General features: G+C 38.9%; 1 protein-coding gene across 18 annotated transcripts in view; it reads right to left on the reverse strand.

Annotated features, from left to right (window-relative positions):
- Positions 1–578: 578 nt before the first annotated feature.
- LOC110973026 (uncharacterized) overlaps positions 579–21,814 on the reverse strand; it is a 53,745-nt gene continuing 32,509 nt past the window's right edge. For 7 of the 18 annotated variants that reach the window (XM_087134585.1, XM_087134586.1, XM_087134575.1 and 4 more), the window contains 21 exons: positions 20,403–20,549; positions 18,768–18,860; positions 18,026–18,259; positions 17,052–17,135; positions 16,610–16,795; positions 16,200–16,481; positions 15,764–15,808; positions 14,699–14,728; positions 14,097–14,132; positions 13,281–13,310; positions 12,741–12,776; positions 11,939–11,968; positions 11,399–11,434; positions 10,764–10,793; positions 10,213–10,248; positions 9,672–9,701; positions 9,190–9,219; positions 7,245–7,268; positions 6,206–6,235; positions 5,561–5,607; positions 579–2,582 (listed from right to left, as the gene is read on the reverse strand). In XM_087134585.1, the coding sequence (XP_086990711.1) occupies positions 5,603–5,607; positions 6,206–6,235; positions 7,245–7,268; positions 9,190–9,219; positions 9,672–9,701; positions 10,213–10,248; positions 10,764–10,793; positions 11,399–11,434; positions 11,939–11,968; positions 12,741–12,776; positions 13,281–13,310; positions 14,097–14,132; positions 14,699–14,728; positions 15,764–15,808; positions 16,200–16,481; positions 16,610–16,795; positions 17,052–17,135; positions 18,026–18,259; positions 18,768–18,860; positions 20,403–20,549 (1,454 nt within the window). In that variant the 3' untranslated portion in view covers positions 579–2,582; positions 5,561–5,602. The remainder of the gene's footprint in view (positions 2,583–5,560; positions 5,608–6,205; positions 6,236–7,244; positions 7,269–9,189; positions 9,220–9,671; positions 9,702–10,212; positions 10,249–10,763; positions 10,794–11,398; positions 11,435–11,938; positions 11,969–12,740; positions 12,777–13,280; positions 13,311–14,096; positions 14,133–14,698; positions 14,729–15,763; positions 15,809–16,199; positions 16,482–16,609; positions 16,796–17,051; positions 17,136–18,025; positions 18,260–18,767; positions 18,861–20,402; positions 20,550–21,814) is intronic. The other 11 variants (XM_087134574.1, XM_087134572.1, XM_087134570.1 and 8 more) reach the window with 11 other exon arrangements.

Genomic DNA, 21,814 nt, shown 5'->3' on the forward strand with positions numbered 1-21,814 from the left:
TGTGTTCTTAAAAGAGATTTACTGTGAAGTCTAGGATGTGCTCTCAAACCTTGACAATTGAGCCATAGTAAGGAACGGCTGTTTAGAACTTCATGTATTTTACTTCGTATATAGGGTCTGTTATGGTGACGATTTTGCATTTCACTGATGGGATTTCTTTTCTTTCCTTTTCTGTCATTTTTGCAATTGTGCAATTGATTCCCCCAACGTGCTGTCTTTTCCTTGCTGCTGGCCTGCACACCGCTTGCTCCTTTCAGAAATTAACGGAGTGACTGCAGCCCTGGTGTGGGTGCCTTTTTATGTTAACTCCTTCACCTTCACCAGCCCTCCATAATAGTAAAAAGACAAAGTTGCATTTTGAATACGTTGAATAAATCTCCACCCTCACAACATCGTTGGTAAAACCAAGAGTGTGTCTTCCAAAACACTAAACAAATTACAATGTATGCACTTCACCAACGCAAAAATTTGCAGCGAGAAATGACACATTCATGAAAGAAGAGACTTAACCTGTGCAAAAGATGAAGCCCTAAATCGACTACTAAGTCTTTCAATAAATGAAAAGACACATATAGGAATCAATGCTTGCGTAATTTAATGTTCAAACCTGCCACCAGAAAATTGTGATGAACTAATGATAAAATAAACTGAGGCCCAACACCCAAATATAAAACTTGATTGATATCAAATGGTCTGAATGTTGTGTGAACTATATGCCATCTTTCATACTGAACCTAAAGGCCTTTCTAAGTAGTTTAGTGTGCGAGACTTGTTTTGGGAACTAAAAGGGGAAATGTCATTTTTCCTGGCTACGTTTGGCAGAGCAAGGCCTCTCGGCGCACAAATTCCCTCTGAAGAGGGCCTGGGTGTGGCAGCAGGCCTCTTGAATTCCTTCGTTATACTCTAGGAACCGCCGAATACAAAACGAAAAGCCAGGCAACAAGCTATTAGCTGTTTGCTGTTAGTGTTCAAAAATAGCACATTTTAGGCCTATTTCTCACGCTCGCTGTGAGGGAATTCCGCGCAGTCCAAAGTATAGCCTAATACACACAAGTTTCTGTAGGTTGCTCACATTCAGAGCAGACATACTGCGTAGTCTCTTGACAAACCGCTGCAACAAGTAATTTTCCCAAAGATACCGAGCTGAGACTGCGTGTTCTTGCCAATAAGCCTTCTAGTTAGACACGATCTGATGGTCTGGCTGCTACTTCATTGTTGATGTGGAATACCATTAACTTAAAAACTGTGTCGTTTCTTGCTGTTGTGTAAAAACGTAATATATCGCACGACATTACTGTGTATCGCTTTCCGTTCCGTAAATATGGGCCCTTTGGCGCAGTAACAAGGTGGGCCTCACCACTGGGGAACAGCCTGGGCCATATCATTATTTTTTTTTTATTAAACATGGTTTTCGGAGGAAAAGTCACCTGTGCAAATGGTTAGGAATATCAACAATGACCAATCTGTCACCTTAATCAACGGGAAACCCGTCTGTGTTGTATGTAAAATATTCTAAATGATTTAGAAATGCATGTAATGGCACGAAAGGATAAAAAGCAGCAGAAAAAAATACAAAAAAACTTTTCACGGAAGACTTTAAAATGTCGTGGAATGTCGTATTATCTTTCGTGCGTAATGATTAGTTTTGTCAGTTCAACCCTTTTCAATAAAATTCTTCAAATTGAGGGTTAGGCCTATAAGGAAGAAGCAACATTTGCGATTTCAAACTGGATTTCTTTCATTTTCCACAGGACTATCATTACAATTGTTTGAGGATTAGGGAGCAAGCAAGGTTCACACAAAATTCAGACCAGCATTTCAGTCACATTAAGCGAGGAGGTAAACCCTCAACATTTAAAAATCATGACATGAAATCCGCAAAAATTTAAACCTCACCAGTTAAGTAAACAAAAACTGTACTTTCTTAAGGTGGACCTTGTTTTCCTTGCTGCCTGGAAGGCACGAGCTTCATGTCTCTGGAAACAATTGTGATTAGCAAATGAAAACAATATGAGCTTGGTCTGCCCTCATACCGCAGCATATTATTTGCTAACCACAGGACAAGGTCCACACAAGACCTATTTTGGACAATCTCGTAATTAACTATAGAATGCATAAATGTTTAATGATGTACATGTATATATAACAAAATCAAACGACTTGTTCGGATGGATTCCACATGAAATGAGTTAACTGTAATAAACGTGTTTTTTATGTTGCTGTATTGCTAAGATTATGTGATTTGAGAAAATCAACCCTTTAATTACCGTGAAGTACTTTAGCTGAAGACTAACTTTGTTAACATATTTTTGTTCGAATGCAGCCAACAATTCTATGTTCATTTAGTGTGTACACTAAAACTTAATTTAAACGTCAACTGCTTCAACCTGAGAACAGTAATTGAAATAGAATTAAACTAAAATAAATATATCACAGGAATAGTGTAGTCATCCTAAAGAGAAATCACATGCACAGAACCAAGCAATTTCGTAAATTTAGCTAAAATTAAAAGGTTTCAATGTAATCATGAAAATACATTTCATGTCGTGTGTCCTCCGAGGATCCTGCAAAGTTCACAGAATCTATGTAGAGAACAAAAAAGAGTACAAAGCATTAATCCAGAAAACACATTTGTTATTACCTTTTAATGACCTTTTAATAAATCTAAATGGTAAACTCTGCACAATTGGATTGTTTTTATTTTGTGTAACACCTGAACAAAATCCTAAAATCTGACTGGCAAGCTGTTTACTTTGTGTCATTGACATTAATAGTAATATTAAATTTGTAACACGCACGGTTCTGTTAAAAACACCAGAATAGGCTAAGTGGAATCAAATTAAAGAGTACAAAATACAAGTTTCCAACATTTTCACGGTCGTACAAAGCGTACGGGGGATAGGGGGAGTGCGTACGGCTTTTTGGTGCTGTCAGATGTCGATTTTTTGTAGTATTCTCGTTTATATGTAACACGTGAAAACTCAAGAAAAAGTAAGCATTATATTTACAAATAGGTCATTTGGGAGACATTTTGTATTAAATTTTTTAGCATTAGGGAGACTTTGGCTTTTAGGGAGACATTTCAGTGTCTCCCTGTTTTCAAACTACCAGAAAGAGGCCGAATTTTACCATCCAAATTTGGAGATATGATAGATTAGGGTCTAAAATGAAAACATACAAAGTTTGGTTCAGATCAGATTAGGGATTATTGAATTATGGGACAGTAAAGTAGGAAAAATTTTGTGCAAGTTCTTATAGGAATGTCTCCCTAATGACCCATTAGCGGTAATTATTATTATTATTTATTTCGCCGTCAACAACAGATACAAACATACATGTACATACAGATGTGTATTAAACAACAACCTAATCCAAGTTGGCCAGGACTGACAAAAGTATAATTAAACGCTCTGACTCGAAAGCCTGCCAATCCAAACTTGTAATTACATGTAATCACTAGTCGCACACTGAGAGCTGGCTCCGATGGAGGAGACCCGATCTAACTACCCACCGCCACTTGTAAGTAGGGCTAGGACAACAAACATGCCATGCTATAAGCAGGTCGGTATCTTTGGATTGTAGCAGGACTACGTTCGCCACACTTGTAAGAGTGGCATGAAAAGCGCCCCCATTTGAAACACAACAGAGAGCCACTGTTGCGGTGCACTCAGCTAAGACTGGTCTAGCTTACAAGTGTGGCGAGTGTAGTCCTTGCCACGATCCTATGATACCGACCTACTCATAGCATGGCGTACTTAGTGTGCAACCCTACTTAAGTAGCGGTGGGTAGTCGGATCGGGTGGTGCATGTACATGTAGGGCCTGGGTGTACTGTAGCGTGTCCTACTGATCAGGGTTCGACGCTGGTATAGAATGACACTCAGCCGCAACTCGCTGTTTTGGTCACGAAATCTGTTTTAATGCTGTCGTCCACAACAATGCGTTTTCAGCTCAAGTCTAAACATGGCGCCTGTCGGCAGGGACTGCGCAGGCGCAAGGCGGGAAAACTGCGGGCCGTTCGCATACCAGCGCGGGCAGCCAGCCAACTCCATGCGGGTCCGAGCTGGCGCCCCCACCGGCCGGACCCGCCGGCGCTACAGTAATTTCAACATACACGTACATGTACTGCAGGCCCACCGGCCATGGCGCAGCCCGGTACATACCGCGTTGACATGATGTGTGTACGTATACGTGCTAACAGTTATCAGTGCAAGAATTCTAGAACCATGCTATCGTTGTGCTCTGATGGGCTACCCATGAAATATCAATATTCACGTTTATTTTCGTTCCTTCGTCAGCAGAGGTGGTCGACTAACAATCTCCCCTATAACGCGTGATGCATTTCACCGTAAATTTGCGGCTTGAAATAAGGTTAGTATATTTTCGCTTTCTCCGATAGAGGGCTTCGTGACAAGTGCGGGGAAAAGTCGTACAGTCGTGCATTATCGCGCTTTTGCATGCTCTACATGCGTTGTTTCGTACGAGATTTCATGGAGATTCCAAACAATTTTGGATATAAACTGAGCAAAATGTCAGTGCAACACAAATGTATAAATTGTCCAAACTAATCTCTGACTTAGATTCAAACTTTGATAAGACCGGTCCTGAAGTTACGAATCCTCGGAAATGGAAGTGGGTGCATTACATCGGAGATTTGCGTGCGGTAGACTCAAATCCCCGTACGGAAACCCCGAAAGCCTGGACGTGCGCAATGTGCATTCTTTGTAACAAAGTATTCAGATTTTGAAAACGTTGGCGAATCAGATGGGAAAAGGGCCAACTCTCTCAGTCCACAAACCTCGATAATAGATTTGTCGCCTGATTAATGTTATGCGTGAAGAAGTATTGACTCGATCCAGAGTTGGTCGAACCGATCACGGAAAAATATACTTATTTTTGAAAAATACGATTTTGTAAAGTGAAAAATACAACTTTGGCATTTTCAGTATACAGTTTTGTGATTTCAGAGGTTGGCTGGTCTGACAATGTACGTGAAGCCCAGCCTATGAGTGCGAGGGCACTGTGTAACCAGTCAAGCAGGAGTGACCTGTACCTTTCAAAGTTTGTGTAATCGCTACTATGGGATACCATAATAGGTAGCATTGTGCATGTCAAGTCTAGATGTGATGAATGAATGAACTACTTGTTGGGTTGCCTTGGGGTTAAGGTACTGACGTACATTCGAAGCACATGGGGCCAAACCACACAATTTTTACATTGCATCCTAAATTTGTGAGTAGTTCTTTTAAGGTGAATATGTTGAAACTCTCTAAGATTCTGATTTTTTTCAACAGGGCTTTACTTTAGGCATCGCACATTTAAGGCAGAATGCTGATAAATCGATTGAATTTTCGTGCCTGCATGCCATGCAAGTAGCGAGACTAAAGTTCTGTTGATATTCGCAATTCTAACTTTTCATGGAGCTATAACTTGCTGTTATTAATCCCATATTAAACGTATTTGCCCCGTTGCTTATGTACTTATTAACATGGAGTGTAAGAATTTGAGTCAAAGCGACTAAACCACTTCACACTTCTCTTTCACTGCGTTAGTACACTCACCCTGGTGCCGATTCCAATCCATTTTCTTTCGACTCTCTCCGTCTAATCTGGTGTGAGCGACAAAATTAAAAATGCATTATTGTCTGATGTATTCATTATGGCCTTTAATCAAATCCTGCAGCTAGGCACCCACAAAATACAACAGACCTGAAAGAAATAATAACATCACGCTTTGTTTGCGTGTGCGCTTTCTAATGGGGCACATAAGAACGCACAATGTCAACAAATCTTGACGTCATTGATTAAGTTTATGGGCAGTGTGTCGTCTCCCCCTCACACCAGTGGCGTAGCCGCGGGGGGGGGGGGTACAGGGGAAACTACAACCCCCCGGGAACTCCCCTGCCCCTCAGAAAAATCGAGCTTTTGGGGGAGAGGGAGGTCACTCATCTCCAAGTCATCGGTACTATACGCGTAACTCTGGTGTAGACACTGACCTATTCAACATGTTTGTGAATGAGCCGCCCGTTGTACAAAGTCAGTGGCATACCTAAAGGGTGCATGGAGTCAAAAGGAGCAACTGCCCTCCCACTCCTTGACCCCCTCCAAAGCCTACCTACGCCATTGCTACACACTGTTACACAAAGACAGAGGTGAACAAGACAGACACAATGTACATATGAATGTGGAAAGAACAAGTTAACGTACCACTACCGCTCCCAGACCGTCTTCGATAACCTGCAAAAAAAGTAATGTATATCAGTTTGGCATAATTACGAAAACTATATAACCGGTGTAAGCGCGCCAAATGTCGGCATTTCATATCAAAATATGGCTCCCTGTAAACTAACTCTCAGCACGGGCGTAAATTCTGTGGATGGGGATATGGGTGTACATCCCCTTGCTTTTTGACCAGTCATGGGCTATACTGGATCATCCCCTCACTTTTTGTGATGAGAAAAAAAATGGCGCATTCTGAAGTATACTTTGAACTGCCCAACAACACTATTTCATTAATAATGAAAAGCTACAAAAAGTGCATAAGCTTTAGATGGGTCGATTTGTAAGGGTGCAAGTTTAAATGGGTTTACAATGAGTATTATGAACAGCGCCCCCTGGTGTTATACAGCGTCCATCAATACCCCCGCGTTTGGAATGTACACGGCCGGGCTTTTTTGTGAGTTGAAATAGTGCTCCATCCCCAGTCCCCGGCATAGATTTACGCCAACGACTCTCAGCATGGTAAAACAATGGAAAATTATTTTGTGGACCAACTGTACATTTGGCCGATCCAAGGTTTGTTTTCAAAATAGTCAAAACATGAAAAACAAAATAAACACTTGTGAATATAACTTGCAGTTTCTTTTTTAGCAGTTGTTCTTTTTAGATAATTCTGCCCGAAAAAGGATTTAGAGGAATGTATTTCACAACAAACAAAACAAGAAAAAACATCTCTTGACAAGACAGGAAAAACATACAAACATCTAGAAGCTAGTGTTTAACATTGCGCTCACTTCCAATCTACTTAAATATATAAATTTTAATTATTTTTTGATTAAACCGACTTATTTAGAGAGTGAATCCAATAAGAGCATCAAAGTAAAACATAGAAGGCAGTTTAAAAACCATTTCTACTACATTCGTAACGAAAGGAGGTAGCTGCTCTTAAACTAGGATATTTGGCTTCATTTTTTTATAACATAAAATGTAACAAAGGCTTTAACAGTAGCAAGACCGCTGAACTTACGTTTCTTGCGGTACTTCTTGACAGCTGAAAAAGATAAGTAGGAGAACACATCAAAAATACAAAACTGGAATACAGCAGCACAATACCATGAAGAAATTGACGCAGGGTTTGGCAACATGAAGAGAGTGACAGAAGAATATGATTTCTGATTCCACTTGAAATAAAAAAGTCACACGAACTTTACTATGCTTTGTTTCTGTTCAGCATGAATGGTCGATTTCAAGCAACGAAAATAAACTTCGGGGTTTTAAATCCGAGTTTTGTTTGGTACGTTTGCAATTACATGTCATTATAGATGAAAGTGAAGATTTTCAATTTAAACATAGATCACTTATGAGCAAGCATCACCAACAGCGAAAATGTTAGGTTTGGGATTAAAATGCGACAAAAACTCGATAAATGAACAAAAACCACTGAACTACTGTTTTTGTAGTGCTTCTAGGCAGCTGAAAATGGAAATGAAGAGAAAAGGTTAAAAGAAAGAAAGAAATCAACACAATACCGTGAAGAAAGTGACGCAAAGAAAATGAACTTCAGTTTAAATCCCGATTTTGTTTGGTACCTTTCGCCATTACATGATGATTAAGTTGAAAGTTTCAAATAGAGACCAAAAGAAAGGTAAGGATGAGTTTGGGTATTCATGTAGAGTACATCTGCTGGTAACCAAGCATCATCTACAGCAAAGGGTTACAAATTGGACGTGGATGAATATATGAATTTCCATTAATACCTTCACACTAAAAAGAAACAAATACTGGATTGTTATTAAGGTGTTTTCGCCGAATGTGTATTGCAAGGTTGCTGATTAATTAATAATTAATTGATTTAAATATTTCTAGCACGCATTGAATACGGTAGTGGATGTAAATCTGGAAAAAAATCCCTTTGGTATATTACTTTCCTTAACCCCTCAAATTAATGTTTCAATCCTGACAAATGATGGCGTTAGGTGTGACGTACATTTGCGAACAATTATAATCAGGACATCCTTTTTGTCTCGTGTTGACCTAAGGGAAACATGGACATCGCACACGCACAATTTACTTTCCCGCAGAATGTTCTAAGCCTACGTACGTGTACAATGCTGGCACGCACTGGTAAAATTGCCGTACACGGTACGGTCATTCCGTGGCGTGTCGTGCGTGGCGTATAAAAACTTGGGGCACCACGACCAATACACACGGGTACTGGTATTGAGCCAATTGGGGGGCTTTAGGGATAATGCCGATCAGATGTGTTACTGCAGGCTGCAGCAACACATATAATGATTAGACAAGCCTGCATAACTTTTAAACCGAAACGCAATTTAGACGAATTTGGACATTGAAAGTCAGGCCGACCAGGGCCAAATGGTCAGGACGGACAGCGAACTAGCTTCACGCCCTCTTCAGTCCACGTATTATTATGAGATGAGATTAATAAGCGATTCCAATTGGTTAAGAGTCTGTGTGCACGCAGCACGCAGAACTCACCACGCGTGCGCCAGGTCCATAATTTTTCTTCTGGACAACTAATATACCATCAAATTGACGGGAGAGTTCGGGGAAATAAAAGTAAAATTTTTGAACAAATTTGTCGAAATTTATGGCATATTAAATTCGTTTGAATCTTTTACTAAAATGGTACATATTTATGGAAAAAAGACATGTTCTTGGTCGGTTTAATAGTTCCAGACCAGATCGGGAGATTGGATGCACTGCACCGTTAGTAAATGACAGCGCAGAACTACGACACGGGACCCGATGTTGTATTTTAAATACTCACGCTGATCAAGACACGGAGGTTTAGATGGCAAACAAGATATCAGACAAAGAAAAGGGATTTTCTCATCACTTTAATCAATTTTCACTGAACCCTATGGAATGTGGGGTTAAACAAAACGATACCCATCTACCAAAAGTATAAAAGAAAGTAAGGATGCAGACATTTTTACAGACGGACTCACTTTTCCTGTGCTTCTTCCGTCCAGATGAGCCTGAAAATAAACGAATAAAAACTGTTTGGATCTTCCTAAGACAACGTGAGATTTGAAACCTAAATACCAGATACCAACACGACAATAAAAGCTACATTACACGTGTGCATAATTCATGGAGCATCCTCACACCAGATACAATGACTTGTCGGACAGCAATTTGATCAATGACCAAAATTTCGCCGATATTTGATAAGAAATTTCAAACTTGATCCCGTGAAACCTTTTTGTCACTAATCTAAAATGTGCAACTTAAGTTTGCAGCATTGTAGTTCTGATGTCTCGGTACATCGTAAATAGTTGCTTCAAATTGACAAAAATTAATAACAGTAATGGACTGCAATGTGGCATGAGCCTAAACATATCTCAGGGAAAACATGAAACCAACTGCTTGGGCTCACAATCAGAATCATAATATTTTAGTTAGGAATTTATTAAACTTTCAAACTCACTACTGCCATGCCTCTTCTTCCAATGGGATTCTATGAAATAAGGAAAGAAATGGACTCCATGTTAATATAAATTATATTTGAAATAGGCTTTGCACTGCCAAATGTCACATATCTGTTATAGAGAATAGCATAGTAACACTATTTCAACTTCACTCATGAGCAAATTCAAATTGCTCCAAATTACGTTTGTGTGTGAGAAAAACATGAGGGACACTTTTCATTCTGTGAAATGTGATTCATGATTAACAGCAGAAAGCGAAATTAAAGGAAAAGGAACTTAGCCGTAGCTGTTTTGAGTCTTTGTTTATTACGATGAAGATTAAGCTGATTGGGGCTTAAAGGTTAGGGTGGAAACAAGCCATTTTTAGGGAGAGTAAAAAATCCAATTTATATAGGAAATATTTAGACAGCGCCCCTTCGAATACGGGGTTAATATAAATATGGGCAATTATCTAGTGTGTAAAATTAAAGAAGAATAGAGTTACTCATTTGAATTATTTCATATTGAAACCCGATTACTCAAAAAATATATCCAACTCACTCTTCTTGTGGTGTTTCTTCTTTCCAGAGGAGGAGCCTACAAAATTAAACAATACATATTGTCTGGTTCTTCCTTTCAAAATCTTTGAATTTATGAATTAAATACCACTACCAACACAATAAAGAGAAATAACATGTATATTTCATGGATTTGATATCCTAACACCAGGACGCAATTGTTGTATACAAATGTGAGTTTTTGCGATGTACCAGGTTTTCTCAATATTCCATCAGAATTGCTAAGCTTCGGAATGATAACGCAAAACGTGGCTTTGTTTGTATGTTTGTTTGTTTGTTTTTTGGCGTTATACAAAATGATTGAATGAAGTTTTCAGTATCGTTTCCAAAGGTGAAGGGTGGTCACGGTATATTGTAATGTCGTTGATATGACTCAGCTAGATAATCATCTGATCAGATTATCATTATTCGGCCCCAGTGGGAAAAGATTCAACCTGCAAGAAATTAGCGTATAAAGTTGTTTAAAATTAATTTGGCAACAGAAGTTGGAATCAAAACATTTTCTCAAAGAATTGATTAAACTGTAAAACTCACTGCTACCGTGCTTCTTCTTCAAATGGGATTCTATGAAATAAGGAGGGAAATGGACTCCATAGTAATATAAATTATATTTGAAATGGGCTTTAAAATGCCAAATGTCACATATCGTTTATAGAGAATAGAATAGTAACACTATTTCACTTCACTCAGGAGTAAATTCAAATTGCTCCAAATTACGTTTGTGTGTGAGAAAAACATGAGGGACACCAAGGCAACAATGCTTTTTTTTCTTTGTGTAAAATTTATTTCCAAGTTTACACAGGTATCACCCTACTACAAAATGCTATTTTCCTACGTAATTTGCGATCGTGTTACTGGTTGCATTTGGAAAATTCAACTTTGAAGAATATAAGAGGGAAATGAACTTAGCCGTAGCTGTTTTGAGTCTTTGTTTGTTATGATGAAGATTAAGCTGATTGGAGCTTAAAGGTTAGGGTGGAAACAAGCCTTTTTTAGGGAGAGTAGAAAATCCAATTTATATAGGAAATATTTAGACAGCACCCCTTCGAATACGGGGTTAATATAAATATGGGCAATTACCTAGTGTGTAAAATTAAAGAAGAATAGAGTTACTCATTTGAATTATTTCATATTGAAACCCGATTACTCGAAAAATATATCCAACTCACTCTTCTTGTGGTGTTTCTTCTTTCCAGAGGAGGAGCCTACAAAATTAAACAGTACATATTGTCTGGTTCTTCCTTTCAAAATCTTTGAATTTATGAATTAAATACCACTACCAACACAATAAAGAGAAATAACATGTATATTTCATGGATTTGATATCCTAACACCAGGACGCGATTGTTGTATACAAATGTGAGTTTTTGCGACGTACCAAGTTTTTTCAATATTCCATCAGAATTGCTAAACTTCGGAATGATAACGCAAAACGTGGCTTTGTTTGTTTGTTTTTTGGCGTTATACAAAATGATTGAATTAAGTTTTGAGTATCGTTTCCAAAGGTGAAGGGTGGTCAAGGTATATTATATTGTCGTTTAATGTGACTCAGCTAGATAATCATCTGATCAGATTATCATTATTCGGCCCCAGCGGGAAAAGATTCAACCTGCAAGAAATTAGCGTATAAAGTTGTTTGAAATTAATTTGGTAACAGAAGTTGGAATCAAAACATTTTCTCAAAGAATTGATTAAACTGTGAAACTCACTGCTACCGTGCTTCTTCTTCAAATGGGATTCTATGAAATAAGGAAGGAATAGGACTCCATAATAATATTAATTATATTTGAAATAGGCTTTAAAATGCCAAATGTCACATATCTGTTATAGAGAATAGAATAGTAACACTATTTCAACTTCACTCAGGAGAAATTACGTTTGTGTGAGAAAATAATGAGAGACACCAAGGCAAAAATGTTTTGTTTACTTTCTGTAAAAAGTGATTAATGATTTGCAGCAGAAACGAAATGATATATTTATTCCAACTTATTGGGTTGCATTTTGCAATTATTAATGAGAAAAATAATTAAAATTAAATTGAAATAAAAACCTAGTGAGAAACATTATCACAAAGTTAGTTGAGTACCATTATCAACGACGAGAGTTATAAAGATGGAAACAACTTTATTTTCAAGTTTACACAGGTATCACCCTACTACAAAATGCTATTTTCCCACGTAATTTGCGATTGTGTTACTCGTTGCATTTGGAGAATTCAACTTTGAAGAATATCAGAGGGAAAAGAACTTAACCGTAGCTGTTTTGAGTCTTTGTTTGTTACGATGAAGATTAAGCTGATTGGGGCTTAAAGGTTAAGGTGGAAACAAGCCTTTTTTAGGGAGAGTAGAAAATCCAATTTATATAGGAAATATTTAGACAGCACCCCTTCGAATACGGGGTTAATATAAATATGGGCAATTACCTAGAGTGTAAAATTAAAGAAGAATAGAGTTACTCATTTGAATTATTTCATATTGAAACCCGATTACTCGAAAAATATATCCAACTCACTCTTCTTGTGGTGTTTCTTCTTTCCAGAGGAGGAGCCTACAAAATTAAACAATACATATTGTCTGGTTCTTCCTTTCAAAATCTTTGAATTTATGAATTAAATACCACTACCAACACAATAAAGAGAAATAACATGTATATTTCATGGATTTGATATCCTAACACCAGGACGCGATTGTTGTATAGAAATGTGAGTTTTTGCGACGTACCAAGTTTTTTCAATATTCCATCAGAATTGCTAAGCTTCGGAATGATAACGCAAAACGTGGCTTTGTTCGTTTGTTTTTTGGCGTTATACAAAATGATTGAAATAAGTTTTGAGTATCGTTTCCTTAGGTGAATGGTGGTCAAGGTATATTATAATGTCGTTTAATGTGACTCAGCTAGATAATCATCTGATCAGGTCATCATTATTTGGCACCTGCGGTAAAAGATTCAACCTGCAAGAAATTAGCGTATAAAGTTGTTTAAAATTAATTTGGCAACAGAAGTTGGAATCAAAACATTTTCTCAAAGAATTGATTAAACTGTGAAACTCACTGCTACCGTGCTTCTTCTTCAAATGGGATTCTATGAAATAAGGAAGGAAATGGACTCCATAATAATATTAATTATATTTGAAATAGGCTTTAAAATGCCAAATGTCACATATCTGTTATTGAGAATAGAATAGTAACACTATTTCAACTTCACTCAGGAGTAAATTCAAATTGCTCCAAATTACGTTTGTGTGAGAAAATAATGAGAGACACCAAGGCAAGAATGTTTTGTTTAATTTCTGTAACATGTGATTCATGATTTGCAGCAGAAACGAAATGATATATTTATTCCAACTTATTGGGTTGCATTTTGCAATTATTAATGAGAAAAATAATTAAAATTAAATTGAAATAAAAACCTAGTGAGAAACATTATCACAAAGTTAGTTGAGTACCATTATCAACGACGAGGGTTATAAAGACGGAAACAAATTTATTTTCAAGTTTACACAGGTATCACCCTACTACAAAATGCTATTTTCCCACGTAATTTGCGATCCTGTTACTCGTTGCATTTGGAGAATTCAACTTTGAAGAATATCAGAGGGAAAAGAACTTAGCCGTAGCTTTTTGAGTCTTTGTTTGTTACGATGAAGATTGAGCTGATTGGGGCTTAAAGGTTAAGGTGGAAACAAGCCTTTTAGGGAGAGTAGAAAATCCAATTTATATAGGAAATATTTAGACAGCGCCCCTTCGAATACGAGGTTAATATAAATATGGGCAATTATGTAGTGTGTAAAATTAAAGAAGAATAGAGTTACTCATTTGAATTATTTAATATTGAAACCCGATTACTCGAAAAATATATTCAACTCACTCTTCTTGTGGTGTTTCTTCCTTCCAGAGGAGGAGCCTACAAAATTAAACAATACATATTGTCTGGTTCTTCCTTTCAAAATCTTTGAATTTATGAATTAAATACCACTACCAACACAATAAAGAGAAATAACATGTATATTTCATGGATTTGATGATACACCAGGACGCGATTGTTGTACAGAAATTTGAGTTTTTTTGCGATGTACCAAGTTTTGTCAATATTCTATCAGAAATGCTAAGCTTCGTAATGATGAAACCAAACGTGGTTTTGTTTGTTTGTTTGTTGGGGGTTGTTGGGGTGTTGGGGTGTTGGGTTGTTTGTTTGTTTGTTTGTTTGTTTGTTTGTTTGTTTTAAAAAATGATTGAATTAAGTTTTCAGTATTGTTTCCTAAGGTGAAGGGTGGTCATGGTATATTGTAATGTCATTTAATGTGATTCAGCTAGATAATCATCAGATCAGGTCATCATTATTTGGCACTAGCGGTAAAAGATCCAACCTGCGAGAAATTAGTGTCTAAAGTTGTCGTTTAAAATTAATTTGGCAACAGAAATTGGAATCAAAACATTTTTTCACAGGATTGATTAAACTGTGATACTCACTGCTACCGTGCTTCTTCTTCAAATGGGATTCTATGAAATAAGGAAGAAAATGGACTCCATGTTAATATAAATTATATTTGAAATAGGCTTTGCACTGCCAAATGTCATATATCTGTTATAGAAAATAGAATAGGAACAGTTCTCCTATTTTACTCATGTATAAATTCAAATTCTTTGCTCCGAATTAAGTTATGTGTTAGAAAGTTATATAAGTGAGAGAAAAACAGAGGCTTACACGTTTGTTTTCTTTATGCTGAAAATGATCCATATCTTACAGCACAAAAATTAAAAAAATCATTCCTTCTTTATCGTGTTACATTTTATAATTATTAAATGATAACAAGAAATGTTAAATTATTCTACAATAAAATAGGAACAGTGTTTCCACTTTACTCATATACAAACTCAAATTGTTTGCTTCAATTTAATTTGCAATCAAGAAAATTATATAAGTGAGAGAAAAACCAAGTCTACGACGTTTTATTTCCTTTCTGCTTAATATGATTGATGTCATCTAACAGGAAATGAAACGAAAGTTCATTCTCTTTGGGTTATATTTCCGTCTTGTTAACTGATAAAAAGAAAGTTTAAATAGAAGGAAAGAGTAAAGTGTTCAGGATAATTAAGTTCAAGAAAAATGTTGGAGTAAAGCGTGTTGATGTCCATCATTGTTAACCAAGCATTTTCAAAGGCTGTAGTTTTAATCCTGATGTTAACCCATCTTACAGCCGTGGGGTGCGTATTCCAACCCCCGTCTTTGAAGAAATCAGTTGTTAACAGTTAATTCCCAGATCTTGTTGCCCAAGCCATGTTTCCAATTTTTCAATGGAAGGACTTTCTGGTTGGACAAGGAGAGACTTCCTTTAAGTTGAATAAGAAATCGTGCTTAAACGCGAATGAAATAAGTCAAAATACGTTTTGAGAAATCGGCTTTACAACCATCGAAGGACGTCAATTGCCAACATTGTTTGAGATTAATGAATGAATTAACGAAACGAAACTACCAGTGTTAAACACAATGTTCGCACCAAAATTAATTCACAGAACATTTGTGGGAAAACTTACCTCGTCTTTTACCGTGCTTTTTCTTCAGATACTTTCCGTACTTTCCTATTAATAGTTATTCGAGTGGTTTAAAAGAAATAATTTGATCAAATTATTTGTCGGAAAAATGTCTTCAATAGTCAGAACTTTAAAGATTGGGGAAATCTAATTGAAACACCCATCACCCCTGTAAATATTGAAATAAAGCCATTTTGCAGTCAAAACATAAAGCGGGCGTTTCACAATAGTGAGCTTCCAAAAGTTTGCAACGCATTGGCCAATCACAGCGCGCGAAATCTGCCGACCCTTTCAAATTGCGCATTAGGTGGACAGATTTTCGCGCATTGTGATTAGCCAACGCGTTGCAAACTCTTGGAGGCACTCCATTGTGAAAGGCCCGTATTTGCAGAGTGGGTATTATACAGCCTGAAACCCGTCAGGACAATTAGCCTCTTACCTCGACATCTTCTCCTTGGTTTGTATTCCACTTTGCACCTCTTCTTTTTCTGGGCTTTCAGTTTCAGAGATTCGCAGGTGAACTTCTCGTTGCTCTTTTTTATATACTTAGTCAGTAATCTCTCCTCTCCGGATGATGTTATAATCAGGAGCTTGAAGCCGGTTGTGATGAAATCCACGGCAAATTTCAGCTTCTTATGGCTCATACACCAATTTGGAAATTTGACGGAATTCAGTTTCATGCCCTTATCATTCTGGACTTCCAAGTGTGTTATCAACGTAACTATTAAAAAAAGAATAAGAAAGACGACCTATCAAACTTGGTACTATAACAGCAGCTCCACTCGATAATCTCAGAGGAAACGTGACGTGTTTTAGCCTCGAACCTTTCCTGAATATCGAGATTCTTACCTATTTTGATGTTTCCACTGGACGATAACAGCGTGAACTCTAACGGGTCGTTGCGGTCGATGACAAATTCCTGTTCCAGCTTCCTGTTAACCTCACGACTGATGATGAGCTCGTGGCTACCTCCGTCGGTTTGAAAAACTTTCCCTTCCTTATCAGGTTCTTCTTCCTCGTCGTCTTCTGAGATCTCTGGGTAATTAAGGAAATTGTGATCACGGGAATCGCAATTACCACTAACGTGTAGACCGTTTGTGCAACAAATATAGGAATGCCTATATCCTAGATTGATACGGAACATATTGTAAGAAGGAGCGGTTAACCAAGAGGTTGGAGAAAGAAAGATTCGAGTTCAAACCACTCTACTCTGACAAGTTCTCCCGTTATCATCAACACAAGAGTTTGGCATTTCTTTCTCGTTTGCATTGGAAACGGTGGTCGTACTTACCTACGCAATCACACATCTGGCAGCCGTTCGCGTCCCTTTCAAACCCTCCCGGACAGTTCAGACTACATTGTGTATCCGGACAGGCTGAAAAAAGACACGTTAGAATCTGTTAATATCAAATTGAAAGAAAAGTGTGATTTGTTGTTAATGAAAACATGTCGTTTGCCAACCATAACTTCAGGGGCTCGTTTGCTTGCTGAGAGTCACTTACTGTACAAACCTTTCTTACTAAAAGAAAAGGCATTCAATAACCGCGTTTCATTTTGCATTTGGCTGTCTGTCATTCGTCATATCACATGTTTACAACACCATTATTTCATCTACCTCTGCGAAAGTTACTGTACTATCGTCCTCGGTAGGTGGATTCCCTTCAGGTGGCGATGGCAAAGCATTTAAAAGCCATTTAACAAATGTCGAATTAGGGTTATGAAAAAAAATTCACCCACACACAGTGACAACGATGACAACATAGCAACCTTCCCCTTCATACCAATGCTGAACCATTAATAACAGCCCATCCCCAAATACCGGAAATAATTCTCGTGGACAAGACTCTTGCAAGTTACTACTTTCTACATTCCTTTGCGTTTTGAATAGTTGTAAAATGCTGGTCGAACTGGAAACCGGTCAAGAGAAAGGTTTTTCTGCAAAACTTGACTTGTCAGTATTGTTATTAAGCCCTGGGATTTCGGAATCGACCGAGTCAAACGAAAGACGACAGCTGATCGTTACAAATATGACAACAGGGGTCGTCATGGCTAGTTGCTACAATTAGGCTTCACGACTTGGTCGCCTTTTTTTGGCATTGAATACTAATGTGGAGTGTCAGGGAGCTTTGCGTTTAGTGTCACGGACATATTCGGAATAAATCAAAGTTATCTTTGCCTGAGAACTAGCTTTACGAAGTGGTATCCTCCAGTTATGCCAAAGTAAGTCTGAAAAGAACTACGATACCGTCCCCAGCTAGTACTCACCTGGGCACTGACTAAGGTGTATCTCCTCCACAGTGACTTCACATAGTTGCAGGGTGGCTCTGCCGGGGATATCCACGCTAACGTAGCGCGCCCTGAACGCTGGCTCACAAGTAAACTCTATCGTACCGCCTAGTGATTGGGCTTGTTTGGCAGTCACGGGCGACCCACAAGTTGGGTTGTCGGTGATTGTTGTGCTGTCACCAGCGCGAACAACTGCGCCCTTCAAACGTTCGCCTGTATTACAAAATTAGGTCAGATTGAGGAAAATACCCTTACATATCATAAAGACATGAAATGGCTTTCATTTAGAGGAATTTCTATTGGAGGTAATGAAGCTGTACGAGGCCAAAACCTCAAGAGCAGATTCTAGGGGGCAACAGGGTCCATGGATCCCCCCAAAAAGGAGGGTCAATTTTTGACCTATTTCATATCTTTTCTTTCAAAATGATCGCAAAAATGCCCTAATTAAAGTGGCTTTACCCCTCAAAAGTGCCAAATAGATTAAATGAAACATTTTGACCTCCCAAAGGCCAATTTTTATGCCCCAAGGAAATTTGGATTTGGATCTGTCCATTTTCATCCAATATGGAAGAAAATGTGATTTTGGTTTGTTGGACCACCTAATTTAATTGAGGAGGAATCCAATACTGACAGCGTTTCCATATCTTAGGTTTTTGATATCAATGGAGAGATGACATGTGTGTTTTAATTCTTGTTTATTCGTTGGATGCTCAAGACTTACTGCAGCAATCTCCTCGGTTCAGAATTCGTATTTTGCTGATGCAGTGCTCTTCTTCGAGGTCCACTCTCCACCATGGATTTGGCTTATCCGCCTCTGAGTGAGCAAGAAGAAAGGGAGCTCGAGAAATCATAAGCAGAACACAACTCTTTCATTACAAAATTGGTTTTGGTCCAGCCTTTTTCTCTTTCTAAAACAGACGCGGTAGACTTTCTGAGCTAAACTCGGTGTTATCTCTATTTCAGTGTTACCACTTATCAAACTTATAATCCAAAAAAGAATAAGAGATTTCCAAATTTCAGGCCTACATAGAGGTTTTCAAGTTTGAAAAAAATGTTGGTTTTTTTTTTTTTGGCGAGGTATGTGGCCAACCCATCGCAGCTGACGGCTAAGCAGCAGAACTTCCAGTGGTCCAGTGGGGGCATGCCACCATTGCACTCCCAAGATGCAGCTAGGCAGCTGTTGTAGTACGCCTGCAGGGTTCAGATTTGCAATCGGTACGGAGTCCAGGCCCACAGCCGTACAAGAGGATGGACACGCCAACGGCACTGAAGACCGCCGTTTTCGCACCGAAGGTCAGCGGGAGAGACTCGACGGGAGAGATTAACAAACGCTGACGCTGACGCAGCACGACAGTTTCTTCGTTGGATTTTCACATCGAGATCAAGATTATCAGATAGCTCCATACCGAGGTAAACAAAGGTGTTGCTATTTTTAGCTCCTGCTCCCACACGGTGAAAGTAGAGCACGCGCATCACTAAGGCCAGGAATGGATTAAATAAGACTGGAGCAAGTCCACAGCCCTGTTTCACGCCCATAGAAATAAGGAACGACGCTGACACCTTTCCGGAATAATGTACTCGGGCAGCCATGTCGTCGTGGAAAGCGTTCAGCAGGCAGTGAACCTTAGAGGACAGCCGATCTTGTGAATAACGCCCACAGCAACTCGAGGTCAAGCGTATCGAATGCCTTTTTTTCAGAACGATAAAGGCGGCGCACAGGTCGCAGTGCTGGTCCCCGCATTTTTCCTGTATTTGGCGCATGACAAAGATCATGTCTTCAGTCCAGCGCTCGCGACAAAGGCCACACTGAGACTCGGGAAAGACATTGTCCACTTCTTAATTCGGAAAGCAAACGGTCCAACATGACTCAGGCTAAGACATTTCCAGCAGTGGATAACAGCGATACGACACGACTGTTTCCGCATACGCCCTTTCGCTTATAGATGTCAGCAATATTGGCATCCTTCCAGGACTGTGGCACGGCTCCAAAGGCATTCAGAAGGCTATGGAGCTCAGCTGCGAGGGTAAACCCGCCATACTTCAGCAACTTGGCTGGTACCTGGTAAGGCCCAGTGGTCTACAATTTACCAGGTGGTTTAAAACCCACCCAGTGAATCCCAGGAAAAACAACTTTTGAATAAATAAGTCTGAATGCAATATGGCTAAAATCAAAACAAAAAATGGGGTTTCCTAATGAAGAGATTGAAGGAACTAACAAGAAATATTGAGCGATTTATTACTGTCGTAGGCAATTTCCAACCAAAGACATAATCTTAATTGGTCGTTTCGACAAAGAAACTACACAGAAATTGCTTCATACTGCTCTCGAAGGAGAGAGCGGAAGGAATCGTCTTACCGGTGTGTGTGCAGGTGTTATCAGGTAACAGGCGAGCTGAGGGGCTACCGTCCACTGCCTTATCCGCTTTAAATCTTGGGTTGAGGGTTGTGCTTTGCTCTGTTGGCTTACCGACGATGCTAAACGCCGTTGAAACTATTTGAGAACCTGTACAGAAGTTCAAGAAAGCCACGTGTGAGGTATTATGCAAAGTACATACAGTTTGCTATCCTCAAGGATTACTCAACATAACGAAGCTCTTTAATACGGCCGTTCAACAATGGCACCACCAAGAGTTTGCAACGCGTTGGCCAATCACAGTGCGCGAAATCTGTCGACCAAATGCGCGTTTGGAAAGGGTCAACAGATTTCGCGCGTTGTGATTGGCCAAACGCGTTGCAAACTCGAGGAGGCGCACTATTGTGAATCGCATGTAATACTGTTAAAGTGTGATTAAACTTTCAGTGCTGCAGTTCTCACATTTCATCACTGTTGATTCGATCTTGCAGCTGATTACAAGATTTTTTGTCTACACTGTACTGCAGTACATGGGCATTCCAAAAAGGGATTCTTTAAGTTGGTTTTGCCTGTTGACAGCCCAATCGATATTTCCTTACAATAGGAAATACAATAGACAACCTCTTAGTTTGTATTTTACGTCATTTGTAGCGAGTCTGCCGGTTGCACCTGAATGGGAACGAAAAGTCTGTTATTCGTCGTATTACAGGAGAGGATGGGGGAGGGATCAGACCTGTCAGATTTTTTAACATTTCTGTTAGTTTACTGTTGTCCTTTCAGTTTGAATACATGTTTCTGGTGCCAAAGCGTGGGGGCGTTAACTCTCAATCCGAGATCTACTCCTGTATCACCTGCGAACCAATTTCATCTGCCTCTTCAAGAGTCGTCCGGATAAATTCGTATGTGGGTGGGTTTATAGCAGGTGACAGAGGGTAAAGTGTTGACAATTATTCGAAACAGTCATATTGATATCACAAATTAATCCCCACCGACAGAAGTCGGAGAGTAAGCGCAACGGTAATATGTCGACCTCTGGACTATTGTCCTCGTACCCAGGAAGTATTATGTGCATACTATGCCAGGGACAACCGATTGTCAGTAGACAAACAGTGTTCGTGCTAACGTGCCTACTAATATAGGAACAATTCATCCTCAGTGGTTGAAACTTTAAGCCTTAGTGAACGAGAGATGATAGTGGTCTCAAGAGGAAATGTATGTAACTAAAAGCAAGGTATTTACGAAGAATCTGGCATTAAACACTTCTTCAAAAATTCAAGCTCATTATGGTATCAACATACGATTCCCGAACAAGGAGCAAAACATACCTTATCGTCGTGAGTTCTGTCTTTCTTCCATACTATACCAGGGACAACCGATTGTCAGTAAAAAAAAAAGTGTTCGTGCGAACGTGCCTA

The sequence above is a fragment of the Acanthaster planci genome, linkage group LG03, assembly GCF_054643075.1.
Source record: "Acanthaster planci isolate LZ-2023a linkage group LG03, COTS_SCS, whole genome shotgun sequence".
Taxonomy (NCBI): Eukaryota; Metazoa; Echinodermata; class Asteroidea; order Valvatida; family Acanthasteridae; genus Acanthaster; species Acanthaster planci.